The sequence below is a fragment of the Platichthys flesus genome, chromosome 15 (assembly GCF_949316205.1).
Source record: "Platichthys flesus chromosome 15, fPlaFle2.1, whole genome shotgun sequence".
Lineage (NCBI taxonomy): Eukaryota > Metazoa > Chordata > Actinopteri > Pleuronectiformes > Pleuronectidae > Platichthys > Platichthys flesus.
Window position 1 is genome coordinate 24,100,511 of NC_084959.1, and position 16,096 is coordinate 24,116,606.

General features: G+C 43.2%; 1 protein-coding gene across 1 annotated transcript in view; it reads left to right on the forward strand.

Moving 5' to 3' along the window:
- Positions 1 to 16,096, forward strand: part of LOC133969742 (dual specificity calcium/calmodulin-dependent 3',5'-cyclic nucleotide phosphodiesterase 1A-like) — a 234,058-nt gene that overhangs the window by 180,598 nt on the left and 37,364 nt on the right. The window contains exon 14 of the mRNA XM_062406389.1: positions 6,805 to 6,925. Coding sequence (XP_062262373.1) covers positions 6,805 to 6,925 — 121 coding nt within the window. The remainder of the gene's footprint in view (positions 1 to 6,804; positions 6,926 to 16,096) is intronic.

A 16,096-nucleotide genomic window follows, 5' to 3' on the forward strand; every position in this document is an offset into this window, starting at 1 on the left:
CACTCTACCCCTCAGCCTCAGCCGTAACAAGTGTTGCATATATGGATGCATATGAATTTGTGTTTGAATGGACGAATGACAATGAGCTGTACTGTTAAGAGCTTTGAGTGGTCATCATGACTAGAAAAGTGCTATATAAATACAGACCATTCATATAAATACAGACCATTTATAGACATTATCGTCCTCATGGGTTCATTGAGGCGCTTTATTGTGGAGCTTATCACCAGGGTTGACAAGCTAGATCTGAGCATTTCCTAACACCCTCCACAAACAAACTTAAAAAAACTTAAACAAACAAAATTAAACTTCAACTAATGGTGACTAGCTTTACAGCTCAGTCTTTTCTGGTCACTTCCTGAGTATGCCAGTGTCTTGTGTGTCTCAAGAGTGTTCTCTCAGTCCTCTGTGTCCGGGGCGGTCCTGAGAGTCATCTGCATCGGAGAGTGTGTCGAGGCAGCTAACACGCTGCCTTTTAACCCTTGTGTTGTTCTTGGGTCGGATTGACCCAGAATGTGTGTCTGTGTGTCTGCGTTCATGCGCGTGATCATCCGCAATGCCTGGCCGGTCAGGTAGAGGGTTAGGGTGACCCAAGGATTGTCATTTTCCAATTCTCTTGGGTGTGGTTGAGACCATTGGATGGATGTTATTCTCGATTCTTCTGGGGGGGGCAGTTAGACCTCCAGGGAGGGGCCTGGGGTGTAGTACTGTGGGGTCAGTCAGACCCACACCTGATTCCAATTGTAATCTAGAGGAGTATGTAGAGAAGGCTGTGTCCCATTCACTGTTTGCCACCATCCCTGACCATACCCACGATATCGCCTCAGGCGCGTTTCCCTATTGGAACAGCTATTCTCCGAAGATCCCTCCACTGAGCCCGAAGAGGATGCAAAAGAGCCAGACCGAGAAGCAGATGGACAACCAGATGGAGTATGCCAGGAGGGGAGCAGCTGCTCCTTCTCCGAGGTTGCTGCGGCTCTAAGCGGGGTCTGTCTGTGCCCCACGATGCACGCGAAGTCCCGCACTGGTGACATAGCATCTGCGTTCAGCCTGTTCATCACACCGACAGTAGAGAAAATCATCCTGGAGATGATGAACTGGGAGGGTCGTCCAAAATATGGTGATGAAAGAAAAGGGATGGAAGAGAACGACCTGCGCGCCTATGTAGGGCTGCTGATCTTAGCTGGGGTGTATATGTCCCGGGGCGAGGCCGCCGCCAGCCTGTGGGACTCCGTGAGCGGCCTGGCAACATTTCTGCAATGCAAGTGTACGCTTGGAAGATGCAAGTGTACACCGGAAAGCCGGGCAGCGACGCCCAGAAGGGAACACAGGGTTGCTGGTAGTGCTCGCTGTAACGGAGGGACTACAAGATCGTAACGTCACATGCAACAATTACTTCACCTCCTACGAACTCGCGCAGCAGTTGCTGGAGAGGAAGATCACTGTTGCTGGCTTGGTTCAGAAGAACAAGCCCGAGCTGCTCATAGTCAGGGGAAGAGAGGTGTTCTCATCCAAGTTTGCGATCTCAAAGCTTCACACCACAGTTGCTACACACTGGAGAAATTCAGACAGTCCCAGAAATAATGTATGACCCAAAGGCTGCAAAGACACTTTTCAAGCCTGACCTGATTAGTTTTTCACTGGCTAGGCCAGTTGTGTTTGTACAATATTTGTACTGTAATTAAATAAAGCTAAGACTCATCAGATTCCTTGTTCATGTTTTTTTCCCTGTACAATATGTTCAACATATAACATGAAGCATCACATGAATTAATGTATAATCTTCATTAACTGCAGTGCTTTTGGTAAAAGGCTTACTAATAAATAATAATATATATTAATATATACATTATAAGTAACAACTATATGTCATTTGTATTATTAATATTGTGTGGGAGGGATTTACCCACGTGTGTACTGCAATGACCCAGGGTGACCAATAGCAGCAGATCTATCAGCCAATCATGAGTGAGTTTTTGTTTCAAGGGTCTGTGGTTTCCTCCAATGGTGAGTCGAGAGAAGCCGTCACTAGCGGCTTCACTCCAGTCCATATACTAATTAGTAGAGATGAGCCGGATACTCGGCTGAAACGAGTATCCGGTACGGATAAAGCACTTTTGCCGAGCACGAGTATTATACGAGTAATACGAGTCATTATCTGTGCTCGGACTGAATGAAAATCCTCACACAGCGTCACAGCGCTCCTCCCCTTCACACACCGCTCTGCTCACTCACTCACAGAACAGCTCTCTGTCTCTCAGTCACTCAGGTTCGCGGGTCTTTTCCGTTTCCGTTTAGGGTTTCTTCAGCTTGATGTCTGTTTTTATTTCAGTTTGTACTTACGTATTAACAAGTAGAGTTCTGTTAAACGTGGGTTCGTTCAGACGTGGTGCTGGTAGAAAGCGACTCGCGTTGCGTCTCTGCCTGTCGGAGATTTTTTTTTTTTACTTCACGCATTGAGTGTCTGACTACTCTCTAGCATCTGGTTACTTGCTCTCACTGTCTCTCTCTCTCTCTCTCTCTCTCTCTCTTTCTCTCTCTTTCTCTCTCTCCCTCTCTCTGCCGGTCGTTGGAGTTTTTTTTTTTTTTTTAAACCGTCAGTTGGCTCTAACCAGTTTTATTTTACTTCATGCACTGGGTGTCTGACACATTCTAGTTAGTAGTGGTATAAAATATATTACAAATTAAGCTACACACACACACACACTCCCCCTCTCTCTCTCTGTCTCTCTTACTCACTCAAACACACACTCACACACACACTCCCGGGTTAAATCACACCCACTTCCGGGTTAGGCCTCGCCCACTCCGAGTACGGATATGGATACAGATAATTCATATGGTTAACAGATACAGATACAGATACAGATAATGCTGTACTCGCTCATCCCTACTAATTAGATCTCACCTTTGCGCCGCGGCCCCCCCTTGGGATGTTTATTCTCCTTACCAGGCGTTATCGTCGCTGGAGAAAGCGGAACTCACGTCCTGTAAACAGCCCACTAACTGCAAGAGATTAGGTGGGTTCAAAGAGCTTTCCTTTGACGGAAATTTAGCTTTTCGTCTAGTGAGGAGGATGGCCGTGCGCTGGCCTCTGGTTTTCTTTCACAACATCATCGAGGTCTCTTCCTACAACGCGTTCATGATATGGAGAGAGATCAACCAAGACCGGATGATGGGCAAGCTGAACAAGCGGAGGGTGTTCCTAGAGCAGCTGGGAAAGGCTCTTGTGACTCCGGGCATCGAACGAAGGGAGCGTATGCCCCGCACGGAAGCGTCCGCCGCAGTTATGAACACCTCCGGCCTCTTCCACGGCCCCTCTCAGCAGCCCCTCTCCGGGCGAGTAACGCCGGGCTCACACCGGACGCGGAAGCGACGCCGAAGCTTGGCGTAAGCGCAGCGCCAAGCCTTAAAAAAACAGCTGGCTCACATCCACTCCCATGTTAAAGCGATCGTTTCCGTGTCTTGTGTATTTTTTCCGCTTGACGCGAGCGTATCGCGACAGGAAACACACTGAAAAATGATTTTAAACGATATTGACGACATATTTTATATGATATAAATGATCAAATATGCATCCCATACTTTGTATTCACATTCTGTTGTCCAGTGGTTTTAATTTTACCACTTTTACCAACCACATTATAAAATGTCCTCCTCTGCCCATCCACTACAGCCACACAAGCAGTCATAAAGATAAAAAGAGAGAGAGGGGGGGACTACTTATTCTTCACATAGGTTTGAGTGGAGAATAAGTAATTTACCCTCGACACCCGACATTTAACGGAGCAAACAGCGGAGAAGTTCTTGAAGACGGATGACATTAAATTAATAATTGAAGTGCAGAAGTGCAGTTAGTTGTATGATCCTCGGCACATGTTGTATAAAGACAACACTAAAAAAGACACATGTAGGGACGCTGTTATTATTAGCGCTTACGCCACGCTTCGGCGTTGCTTCCGTGTACGGTATGAACCCGGCGTAAGAGCAGGAGGTGTCAGATATGCCCCAGGAAAAAAGACTGTGAAGCTGGCACTGTGTGCTGCCGGTGTAACAAATACATCTGCAAGGGCTGCTGACGAGTCCTTATATTCGTGGGAAGCAAGGACAACACAAGGGTTAAGTGTGAGGACCAATCAGAACAGCTCTCCCTTGTGCTGATTGATCCTCTGAGGTGCTGGTGAAGGATGCTCTCCCAGCCCCCTCACCTCCACATATGGATACCGACTAAATAAGTTATTGCACATCCTGTATGTGTGAGTATGAGCATGTGTGCGAGTGAGCTAGTGAGTTTGAGTTTAATGAGGCTGGCCACTATGAAGACAAAAGACCCCTGGAGTGTTGGGAGCATGTGTCTGAGATCACATGTATGTGTTATTTTTGGGGAGATGAGTGTGTGAGTAGTTAGTGCCAGGTCAGAGAAAATAGTTGCATGCAAAGAAAGAGTCTGATTCTATGAAGAGCATATCAGAACTAACATTAACTTTAAAATAATGTTTGACCAAATATCAACAACACAAATCAAACTTGTAAAACATCACACTCATATAATTCAACAATCCTGTGCATAGCCAAGTGTAATTAGCCCAGTTATGTTACCAGTTCATGAAATGGGGGAAAGGTGCTTTTTGAGGTGCTGTTTGAAGTCGAGTTGTAACAATTCGCCTTGTTTAGGAACACAGGGGAAAATTACTATGCTATTATTTTTAAGGCGCTATTTACAATAAACAAATAATATTTGTTTAGACCGATAGCCTCATTGGTCTCACCACACATGAAATAATATATATACAAACAGATATGTTGCATGAAATACTCTGTATTGACACAAAACACCATCATCCCCATGTACCACCTGGACTTGTGCCCTCAAACAAAGGGGGAAACGTGAACATTAACACAGTTTTAAAACAAATCTCACACATCAATATTTCCCAAACCCCAGGTTCATACAATCCCCAAACAACGTCCCAAAGCAAAATGTATGCAGGTGTGGCGTGGTGAGTTGCCGCAAACAATACAAACAATGGTCCGCGCTATCCTCACCACCTTTCGAGCGCCCATCATAGCGTTGCCCAGGTAATAATCCCATTTTGTGGATAAAAAAATTCCATGTAGGTCTTCCGGACCACAGTTCCCTCAAACTGTGGTCGCTCCGCCGGTCTCACAAACAAAAACAACCTCTTGCAGAGACGTCACTTCCCCCCCATTTATCACATTTGGACGTTACAGAAACCAATATATACACCATGACCCATTCAATAAACAAATAGATACAAAGATCCCTTCCCTCTTCCTTATAATTTAAAGCGTCTGACCGATTAAATATTGTGGCATGACAAGAGGGGGTGTGATAGAGGGGTATTATGTTCCTCACCCTGGGAGTGGCTACCACGCCACAAGATGGCTGCCGGGAGGACTGCATCTCCCAGAAGGCACTGGGGGAGGTGCCAGTGCCTCAGCCCTCATTAAAGTTGGAGCTCAGGTGTGGGAGTGAGAGGAGAGCAGCGGCCGGCATGAGACGTGGAAGAAACTACTTTGAGAAGGATCCACGTGAGGAGCAAGTTTATGGAGGATATATTTACCGTTTAATGAACTTTTATGTTTTACTTCCGGAGAGACTTTTGTTAACTAAATAAACCGGACCCTTCATATGAAATGCACTGCCCTACACCCTGCTAGGTGGTAAAACCTCTGGTGGTACCACAATATGCACATGTTTCTGGTACATAAAGTGCACTTAGGTGACCTTTACAGAGTGAAGAGGTCTTGCTGGTTGTGGCTCCTGCCTCTGTTGGTCAGACTTTGTGTCGTGGTCAATTGCTCATACTAAAAGTCCTTAGATAGGCCATGGCATCGCTTATTTTCCAAGGTTTTAGCAGTCTTGTCTACGCAGGCCTGCTTGGAGGTGAGAAGAGCTTGGGTAGGAAGAGGTCTCCCTGGCTGGGATTGCAGAAGAGCTACACCAAAAGAAGGGGAACTGGGCTTTTATTGGCCTGGTGAACTCATGGGTCATGGTGCATAGAGTGACCAATAGTGGTTGGAAGGGGCAGGTTTAATACCTAGGTGTGAAGTTGTAAAAGACTGAGGTCTTGAAACTTTCATTGGTCTTCAGAACAAGGGAAACGTGTACATGTAGGTCTAACTATTGCTCACAAATACTATGTCCCAACAAACGTGTCCATTGAATCATTCCTAAGAAATCAATAAAAGTGTTACAAAATCTTGCCATGATTTCAGTCGGCAACATTTTGTTTATATCCGAAATGGTAATGGAAAGCATTTTTTTAACCTGTTGAGCATCAGTCTTGTGTATGTGTGTGTGCGTCATGAAATTTCAAACTGGTAATTATGTATAAATAACAGATCAAGACATGTATTTAGCCAAAATGCACTGATGTTGCAGACAAAATTCTAATTGGCTGATTTTATTCTTTAGGTTCAGGATACAGCCGCCAAAAGCTTTTTTGTAAGTCTTTGTATACTGAATTTCACACATGCAGGTGAAACATTCTGCAAGGGCTAAGACTTGAATGAAACACAATCTTTTAAGCCTTTGGTATAATCTCAACTGCCTGCCCAATGACGCAACCAACCAACACACAAACGGATAGGGGTGAAAACATCCTCCTTACATGCCTGAAATGAACACATACATAACAAATTGTAAATGTGCAGCATGTCTGTGGGCTATATGCAAATTACATACAACATTTGACGCTCAGTTTTTGATGTAATGTCAGATTTTTCTTGTAAATCACATTGTACACAAGTGAAGTTTGAAATGCTTGCTGTTTCCTGCAGGATTCATTGACTTCATTGTGGAACCAACTTTCACTGTGCTGACGGAAATGATTGAGAAGATTGTGACACCAGCCATTGAGGAGGCATCTTGCTCTGGATTGGCCAGTTTCAGGAGCTCAAGGTGACCAGACACAAGACCCTCATGTTTTTTTGTGACACTCCTCACACTTATATTCATAGAAGTACTGATGTTATCCTACCATTAGACGGAGGGGTCTCTGCTATCAAATGTTAATAAGTCTACAGAGATTGGAAAACAATTCGTTTTTTTATAAATCCATACTTATTCGGCGATATACGGAGAGGGAGAGACTGGCAAGCATCTTCACTAATAGCTTTGTATCCACATCTAGGAGACTAATGTGTCATTAAGAGCATGATTCCTTGGGTCTTTAACTTCTTTCCATGAAACCGATATGGATGCCTGATTGATAGTATCAGGAAGAGTTTTGGGGAGACCAATTTAGAAAAAACCTTAAAGGGGACATATCAAAATTCCACTTTTGTAGTGCTTCTACACGTTAATTTGGGTATCTGGCATGTCTACCGTCCGAAAAACTTTGTTGTGATTCCTCTATTTTAGAAACGACACGCTAGAGTGCGTCGAATGGGATTACTCGCTACATGGTCTTGGACGAGCGAGCCAACGCTCACCGGGCCCCACCGGCCCGGTTAGCTCGCGGGCTAACCGGGCCAGGGGAGCCCGGCTAGCGTTAGCCCGCTGCTGCTAACCGTCACACTTTTAAGTGGCCGCATAAACAAGGGACCCCCGCATCACCTCTAAACGTTTACTCAACAGTGTGGAACGATGCTGTTGCTGCGCCAGCTCAAGCTCCCACTGCGCTGGGGAGCTGGGGCTGTCGCAGCCAGGCTCGCCAGGGGTAAGGGGGGCGGGGCACTCTAAACAGGTCAATCTGAGAATGGGCATAATGTCCCTTTTAAAGAATTTAGAGGTAAACCCCTCAGGCCCGGGGATCTTGGAGCTATGCTTGGTATACTTTAAATCGCATTCTGTAGGTCACCGAGTGTGAAGGGTTCATCAATTCCAGCCTTGCTGCTTGCCTCCAGTATTGGAATCTGAAGTTTGTTTAGAAAATGTTTTAATAATGAGGGGGTATAAAGCTTTGTTTTGAAAGTTTTAAATTCATGATTGATCTCCTGTGGATCGGACTTTACGTCTTGATGCAGCGGTTTGCCTTATCTGGTGAGCTAATAAGCACTCGTTCCATCGCCCTGCTCATATACTCTATTTCTGCTCTGTAAAAGTATTTTTGCTGATTCCTAAGTAGATAGAGGAGATAAAAGTCTGTTCCGAGGGAGATCCTCTAATTATAGAGGTCAGGGGAGGTTGTATTGAATGTTATATGTTTCATTAGAGATTTTTACATTACATTTCATTTAGGTGACGCTTTTATCCAAAGCAACTAACAGTACACTGCATGAAAGAAGAATTTGTGCCAGTAAATGTCATAAGAAATTCTTGCAGAAATTTATGTTACCAGTGTCTTGCCGTTTTACAAGCCTGAGAATGTTGGGAGGTGACCCTCCTTCTCCTAAGCCTATGGGAGGCTTTCACATGCAAATGCCAATGCTCTGCGCTTTACAAATGCATATCAACACCTTTTTCTAAACTATCTAGAGTAAGTACACCAGGATTAAAATAAATATAAAACCTGAAATTGTAAATTGATCTTAAGTAAGTAAGTGTGCTATAATTGATTACATTGTATACCACGAGCAAAATCAATGCTATGAAATTAAAATTAAAACATTGCACATTTCAGCATTTTATTATTATCCAAAACCCAATCCTAAATCTCAACCACTGTACAGAGTGGCATGATTACAATCACTTTTTCAATTGTGCTGGTTAAATGCACAGTGGATGTGTTAACTACACATCTACCAGCAATCCGCTCAACAGGCAGAGGCGGTGGTCTAGTGGCAGAAACTTGGACTATGGGCAGAGAAGGTCGCTGGTTCGTCTCTGGTTTGACTCCACGGAGAGACAACAAAAGACGAACCTGGATTGATCTGTCCAAAAATCCAAGAGTCTCCCTACTCTGTCTAGTGCCCCTGAGCAAGGCACCTTACTCCCCCAACATCTGCTCCCCGAGCGCCGTACATGGTTGCTCACTGCTCTGTGTGTCCTGCACCAGATGGGTAAAAAGCAGAGATTCAATTTCCCTACCTGCATTAGTGTGCCTTTGCATGTCTGTGCATGTGTTTGGGATGAATAAATGGATCTTAATCTTAATCTTAAATGATGTTGGATATGATGCGTCTGTGTCCTGTAAGCTCCAACTTCTACTGGCTTTCCATAAAGATATCTGCAGAGTTATGGCTCCCTGTGCATGTCACGCATATTTTTCGCGAAGAGTGAGCTTTACGATCACTTTTCTTATGTTGAACGTGCACGTGAGGGAACGTCATCCACTCTATGCAGCATCTACCACTGCAGTGAGAATTGCCTTGCGCCTCGAACTATGTTTTTTTTTTTACTCAGTAACGGATGTAATTTCCAATGTAGCAGAGTACAATACTTCTGTCAAAATCTACTTAAGTAAAGGTAAAATTACCCATTTCAAGAACTACTCCAAAAATTACAAAGTACACAAAAAACTACTCAATTACAGTAACGTGAGTAAATGTAATTCGTTACTTTACACCTCTGCTGAAGAACTACCCGCGGCTGAAGAGCCAGCCACGGGTTGCCGACCCCTGGCTCCGGCGAAAGAGCGATTTGTTAACTGCACCACCGTTAAAGAGATGCGGACGTCAACACATTAGTTCGGCCATAATATTAGTTTCGCCTCGCATTTTCCCCTCCCGGTCGCGTGCCCCAACTTTTATGCCTCCGCGCCACATCGGTGAGATGCACCACACAGTTTGAGAATCACTGCGCTTCACAGGGCCGGCCCTAGCATATTGGGCGCTCTATGCAAGCTTCACTCCTGGCGTTCAACGTTCTCATAAAAATGACCGTGTTCGTTCATGCACAACACTGCCTGAAACTCAATAGCCTACTGGCCTACCTGCCTCGGCCGCTTGCGAGCGACTCTTCAGTTGTGCTGGATTGCTGTTTACTGCTGCTCAATCTCAACAAGAGTTTGTAGACTAGTGCTCTAAAGGTGGACCAAAGTTTAACCAAAAGTTTAAATATACAGTGGGACAGCGGCAATGTAACTTTTTTATTTTATCTGTCATGTGGTTCATGTCTTGACATGCCCTCCCCAAACTTCTTAAATGTTGTGTTTACATGTTTAATGTCATTGCACTAATATTTGTATAATTTATTTATTTTTGCACTGTATAGGAGCGGCCCCCATCAAGTTGTTGGAAGTAACTAAGTAACTTTTACTTAAAGTACATTTTAAATGAACTACTTTTTACTTTTACTTGAGTAGATTTTTAGATGGGTACTTTTACTTGTACTTAAGTAAATTGTCATCAAAGGTACTTTTGCTTGAGTACACTATTGCAGTACTTTTTAAACCTCTGCTTAAAACCAGAAAGAATAAACGGGTCCTCAGTCACATACTCATCCCATATAAAATTTAAATTTAAAAGCTGTTTTAACCACTGCTTTAAGATGTAAAGGACAGTTGTGAAGCTTTATTCTGAAGAAGTGACGTCAGTCGTTTGCGTCATCACCTGATGGGATTGTCCAATCACAGCCTCGTGAATGCAGAGTCTGTCTGCCACAGACAGGAGAGGATCGTGCTAAGTTTGTTCCGTACACGTGGATCTGTTTTCGGGATAAATAACTTGCTGAAGTCGACACGACACTGGTTCCCTGGAAGAGAAGATGAGTGCGTGGGAAAGCAAAGTCGCGGGCCCGGTGTGGAGGAGTCGAGGCGGAGAAGACAGGCGCACAGTCCCTGAATTAAGGTGAGGCGAAGCTATTGCTAACTGCTAAGCTAACTCTCAGATTTGAAACACGTGTGAACCACTGTGGGATTAGCGCGACAGTTGCTAAAAGTAGAATAAAGCGTTGAGTGCTTTAGCAGAGTTAGTGCATGTTTATATAGGTATTAACTAATTAAATCAAACAGTTTGTTTTCAGTTAGTTTTTTCATAAACGTAACTTTTCTTGTTTTGTTTTTTGTAGGAAGCTCTCTGTCTCTTCACAGCTGATTAGCTTTTCACTGGCTAGGCTAGTTGTGTTTGTACAATATTTGTGCTGTATATAAATAAAGTTTTGACATATACCTCGTTCATGTTTTTTCTTCCCTGTAGAGTACAATATATTCACTTATAACATCAAGCATCACATGAATGAATGTATAGTCTTAATTAACTGCATTGCTTTTGGTAAAGGCTTACTAATAAATAATGATTTATTATATATATATTACTAGTAACAACTATATATTAATTTTTATTATTAATATTGTGTATTAATATTAATAATGAAATATTATTTTATTATTAATATTAATACTCCAAACCCCCTCTCCGCGGTGCATTTACTCCGCTTCCATTAAGTTAATGTCGCGGAAGAACTCGGTGCTGACGTGCTGTGAATAGGCACTAACTTCTGGGGATCAGGTAACTTCCATAAGATTTCCCATGACACTAATTCTGCTTTTCGCCTAGTGGTAATTGCATTCAACCACCGAGGGTACATACCCAGAACAACAAGTATCAAGAAAGTAAAATTTCTTCAAAAATAAAGAAACTACAAAGTGCTATAAGTAAAGGTATGTTTTTAGTTTGCGGCAGAAGATGTGTAAACGTTCTGATGTCCAGATGTCGATAGGGAGCTCAATCAACCATTTAGGAGCCAGGACAGCAAACAGATTTCAGACAAATATATGAGATGAGCATGCGTTCAGATTTAGCATAAGAAATTACCTGCCCACAATGTTCCTTTTGATACTTCTTACAGTGCATGAAAAGAAGAATTTGTGTCATTGAGTACCCCTGTAAATGTCAGTGTATGTTCAGTTTAACGACTGTTCACAGGAATCTACAGTAAGCAAAGCAAACTGCCAGGAACTGCCAGATATTGAAGTTGGGTTTCGGTTTTGGGTAGTATGACAAGCCTGAGAAGCTTGGCAGTTGACACCCTGCTACTAGGTCTATGGAGGGGCTTTCACATATAAATGACAAAACTGTGATCTTTACAAATGAAAATCATGATAGTTTCACTCAGTGGTGCAGAGGTTACACCTTTTTCTAAAAGGTACTAGCTCCCTTTTAAGAAAACATCTCCTATAAATACATCAGGCTTAATTTAATTATAGTGTGGCAGTGTGGCTTGACACAGGGATCTCCCACACGCAGCCAGAGACGGAAGTGTTGCTTCTTAACCTACTTTATTGATCCACCACACATATGTGAACATACATAAACTTAACATAAAGTGACTAGCTTTGCAGCTTAGTCCGGCTTCTCTCCAGTGTCTCAGTTTCGCCAGAGTCTCTGTCTCTGAGGCGCCCTGAGGCAGCAAAGACCCTGCCTTTAAGCGTGAGGACCCATCAGCTCACCTGCGCTGATTGATCCTCTGTGGTGCAGGTGAGGGTGCTCTCCCAGCCCCCTCACCTCCACATATAGAATCATAAATTGTAGCCTGAATAGATTTGCCTAATATAAGTAAGTATGCAATAATGAGTGTAATCAGTGATAAAATGTTCAGGTTACATCCGATGATTTTCTAAGAAAAGTCTTTCTGCTGACACGAAAACACTGTGCTTCACATAAAGCATATCAGCTGTGTCATCCTGTGACAGATTCCCAAACTTTTGTCCTCCAAAACTACTGGGAAAAACTCAGCAACATATACACATGTCGATGGCATACTAAGCTGTTGATTCTGCTGAAATTGCCTCAAAACTTGGACAATTGTCCTATTATTACGGCCTGAGCACCGAACAGTGGGGAGGCTCGTACTGAAATTGCAAGGATTTTTCCTGTGTCCCGAGCACATCCGGTGGGAGGCCCTATTGCATTTCAAGGATTTGTATTTCCCTTTAGGGGGGTTTTCAGGGCCTATACATGCTAAAGTTGTTTCCGAACTTTGCAGGGAATTCAAAACCCCTAAAAGTAATTGTATTTGAGTAATTTTAAATGGGCGTAGAAAAATGGCTCAACGCCGCCATCTAAGGAAAAGCCCCTCAGTTAGCTGTCAACGATCTCCACTAAAATCGTAGCCCAAGTGTATCATGACCAGACAAACAAAAAAGGTTGTAGGTTTAATTGGAAAAAAGAAACAGGAAGCCCGACATTTTGACTTTAGTGGCCATATTGGCCATTTCCCCCATTTTTACTTTGATGTACTTGTCCCAGGGCTTTCATCAGATCAACTTCATATGGAGAAGGCTTTCAAAGGTTACTCTCCCTTCAAGCCGCTGTATGGGAGAAAAGTCAGGGAACCCCTCGATGTGCTTCGATGAGTGGAAGCATCATGAGTCCCAAGCCAGTTAATGTTTTCCAGTATGTCCTCCAAATGAGAGAGAAAATGGAGCAGATGGGTAAATTGGTGCATGACATTATTGAGAAAATACAGTTGAGGAGAAAAATCACTGATGATATTGGAACTAAAGCCAGAGTGTTCCAGCCAGGACAAGAGGTGTTCCTTCTTCTGCCAACATCGGACAAGAAGCTGCTAGCACGCTGGCAAGGCCCTTTGAAGTATTAAGGAAGTTGGGTCCTGCCACACTATGACATTAGTATGCCACTGTATAGGAGAAAGAAAAAACGTTTCATATAAATCTACTCAAACAGTGGCACTCCCGAGCAGACCATCTCCTGACGAGAGTTGTCAAGAAAGATAAGGATCAAACTGACCAGTTTCTTCCACAAAACACAGATGACACTCATGTTAACTAAGATTTGTTTGATTTGGTCTCAGACATGTAGGAGCAGCTGCTGGCCATTTTTCCTCCAGATTTGTTTGTCGACAAACCAGGCTACACTCCTCGGGGGAGCACAATATTACCCTTGAGGATCCCTAAGCAGTCAAAGAATGTATAGAGGTCCTGAGTGGCTTCTTCCTGCCTTAAAGGAGGGAAGGTCACAGAGCGAGTAGAAAAGTCCAGTAGTGCCGGTCCTGAAAAAGGATGGATCCATAACATTTTGTATTGACTTTTGTAAGTTCAACTCTCAAATTTTAGATGACCTTATTAAGCGCATTGGTAAGGCCAAGTACATAAGGACATTAGAGCTATGGAGAGGTTATTGGCAGGTGCCTTAGCTCCTGAGATCAGGCAGTACACTGCCTATAGAAAACCTCAAGGCCTTTTTCATTTAACTGCTATGCCCTTTGTGTTACAGGGAGCACTTTCCACCTTTCAAAGACTCACTGACCAAGTCCTGGCAGGGACAAAGTCTTTTTAAGCACCTTAACTTGATATTATCATCAAGTTTCTTTAACCAGTCTGACATAACATATAAATTCACACGTTCACAGAGAATTTGCCCGAGGAAGTGGAGTTGCTGCTATTTTTAACTCCAGTCTATTAATTAGTCCTAAACCTACACTCAGCTACAACTCATTTGAATGTCTTGTTCTTAGTCTTCAACACCAATCCAAGAAACATCAACAGTCAATCATATTTTATGTAGTTTACCGTGCTCCAGCTAAGGGGTAAAGTGAGACAGACCAGAGAAATCAGGGGGCAAAGTGATCCACTTTGTTGTATTAGTTAAACCCGTATTATTACTCCCAATCTGTGCAAATTTATGATGAGTTATCTATGCGCACCAAAGTTAACCAAAGTGTTCCACAGGGCTATGTGCTTGGCCCAATTTTATTCTCATTGTATATGCTTCCACTAAGAAACATTATCAGGACACACTCTGTAAATTTCCACTGCTATGCGGATGACAACCAGTTATACTTGTCAATAAAACCTGAAAAATAATCCATTAACTAAACTTTGAGCATGTATCAAGCAAATAAACACCTGGATGAATCGCAATTTTCTCTTATTAAAGTCAGATAAAACAGAGGTTATAATACTTGGCTCTAAACACCTTAAAGATACATTATCTAATGATATAGCTGCGCTAAACGACATTTCCCTTGCTTCCAATGAAACAGTCAGGAACATGGGAGTGATCTTCAATCCTGATATGTCAATATATCATGTCCTTTTGCAAAAAGATGCAGAAAAACTAGTCCCCTCATTTGTTACATCCAGACTGGATTACTGTAATTCATTATTATCAGGCTCCAGCAAAGAGTCATTAAAGACTTGTCCAAAATGCCACAGCACGAGTCCTGACGAGAACCAAGAAAAGAGAGCACATTTCTCCAGTATTAGCATCGCTAAACTGACTTCCGGTTAAATCCAGAATACAATTGAAAATTTTCTTCCTCATCTTCAAGGCCCTTAATAATATGGCGCCATTTTACCTTAAAGAGCTGTTATCAACCTTATCAACCAACTAGAATACTCCGCTCCCAGAATTCAGGCTTACTTGTTGTCCCTATAGTCTCTAAAGGTAGAGTAGGAGCCAGAGCTTTCAGCCATCAAGCCCCTTTCCTGTGGAATAATCTCTCACTTTCAGTTCGGGAAGCAGACACCATCTGTACGTGTAATAGCAGGCTTAAAACCTTCCTTTTTGATAAAGCTTGTCCAGGCTTGTCTTAGACCTGCTCTTAGTTATGCTGCTATAGGTCTAGAAAGTTGATAACATAAACTGGCGGTATGCATTTATTAGTGCCGCAGATGTAACTTGTCCTATGTTCTAAAATGGGAAGTGTTTAGTTTAAAAAGGCATGGAGGTATTGATGTCTGATCTACTGAGTGGGCCACATGGCTTTCATAGTACTGCCATACAAACCAGTAGCCAGTCAGATATACCTTGAGCCTCAGTGTGCCCTGAAGTTCGGCCTGTATCATTGTATCATTGATTACAAGGCAAAAACACCTTATGACACCAAGGTGCAAAGGGAATTTATGACACATGACACACAGAGTAGGACTGCTCGATTAATCGAAATTTAAATAAAACAAAATAATATAATCGAGTTGAAACGTTTATTTAGTATTTTTTTCGAAAGAATACGCAATTCAGTCCGTACCCCAAAGCATTCAGCAGTCTAGCTGACTGGCACTCACTCTCAAGCAGCCGTAAAGTGAAGGAGGTGAGTTGTGTGTGGTGCGCGGCAGTGAAAAAAACAGCGCGATTGGAAAAGCAGGGAGGGCAGCAGCAGACCATGTAGCGGCCGCGCAGCGCACCGCTATTTTCAAGCGTGCTCCCGACTGGCTGTTCAGACCTTTCAGACCGGATCCGCATTTCTCCGCGCCCGTCAGTCGTGTCAGGGTTGCCATGATTAAGG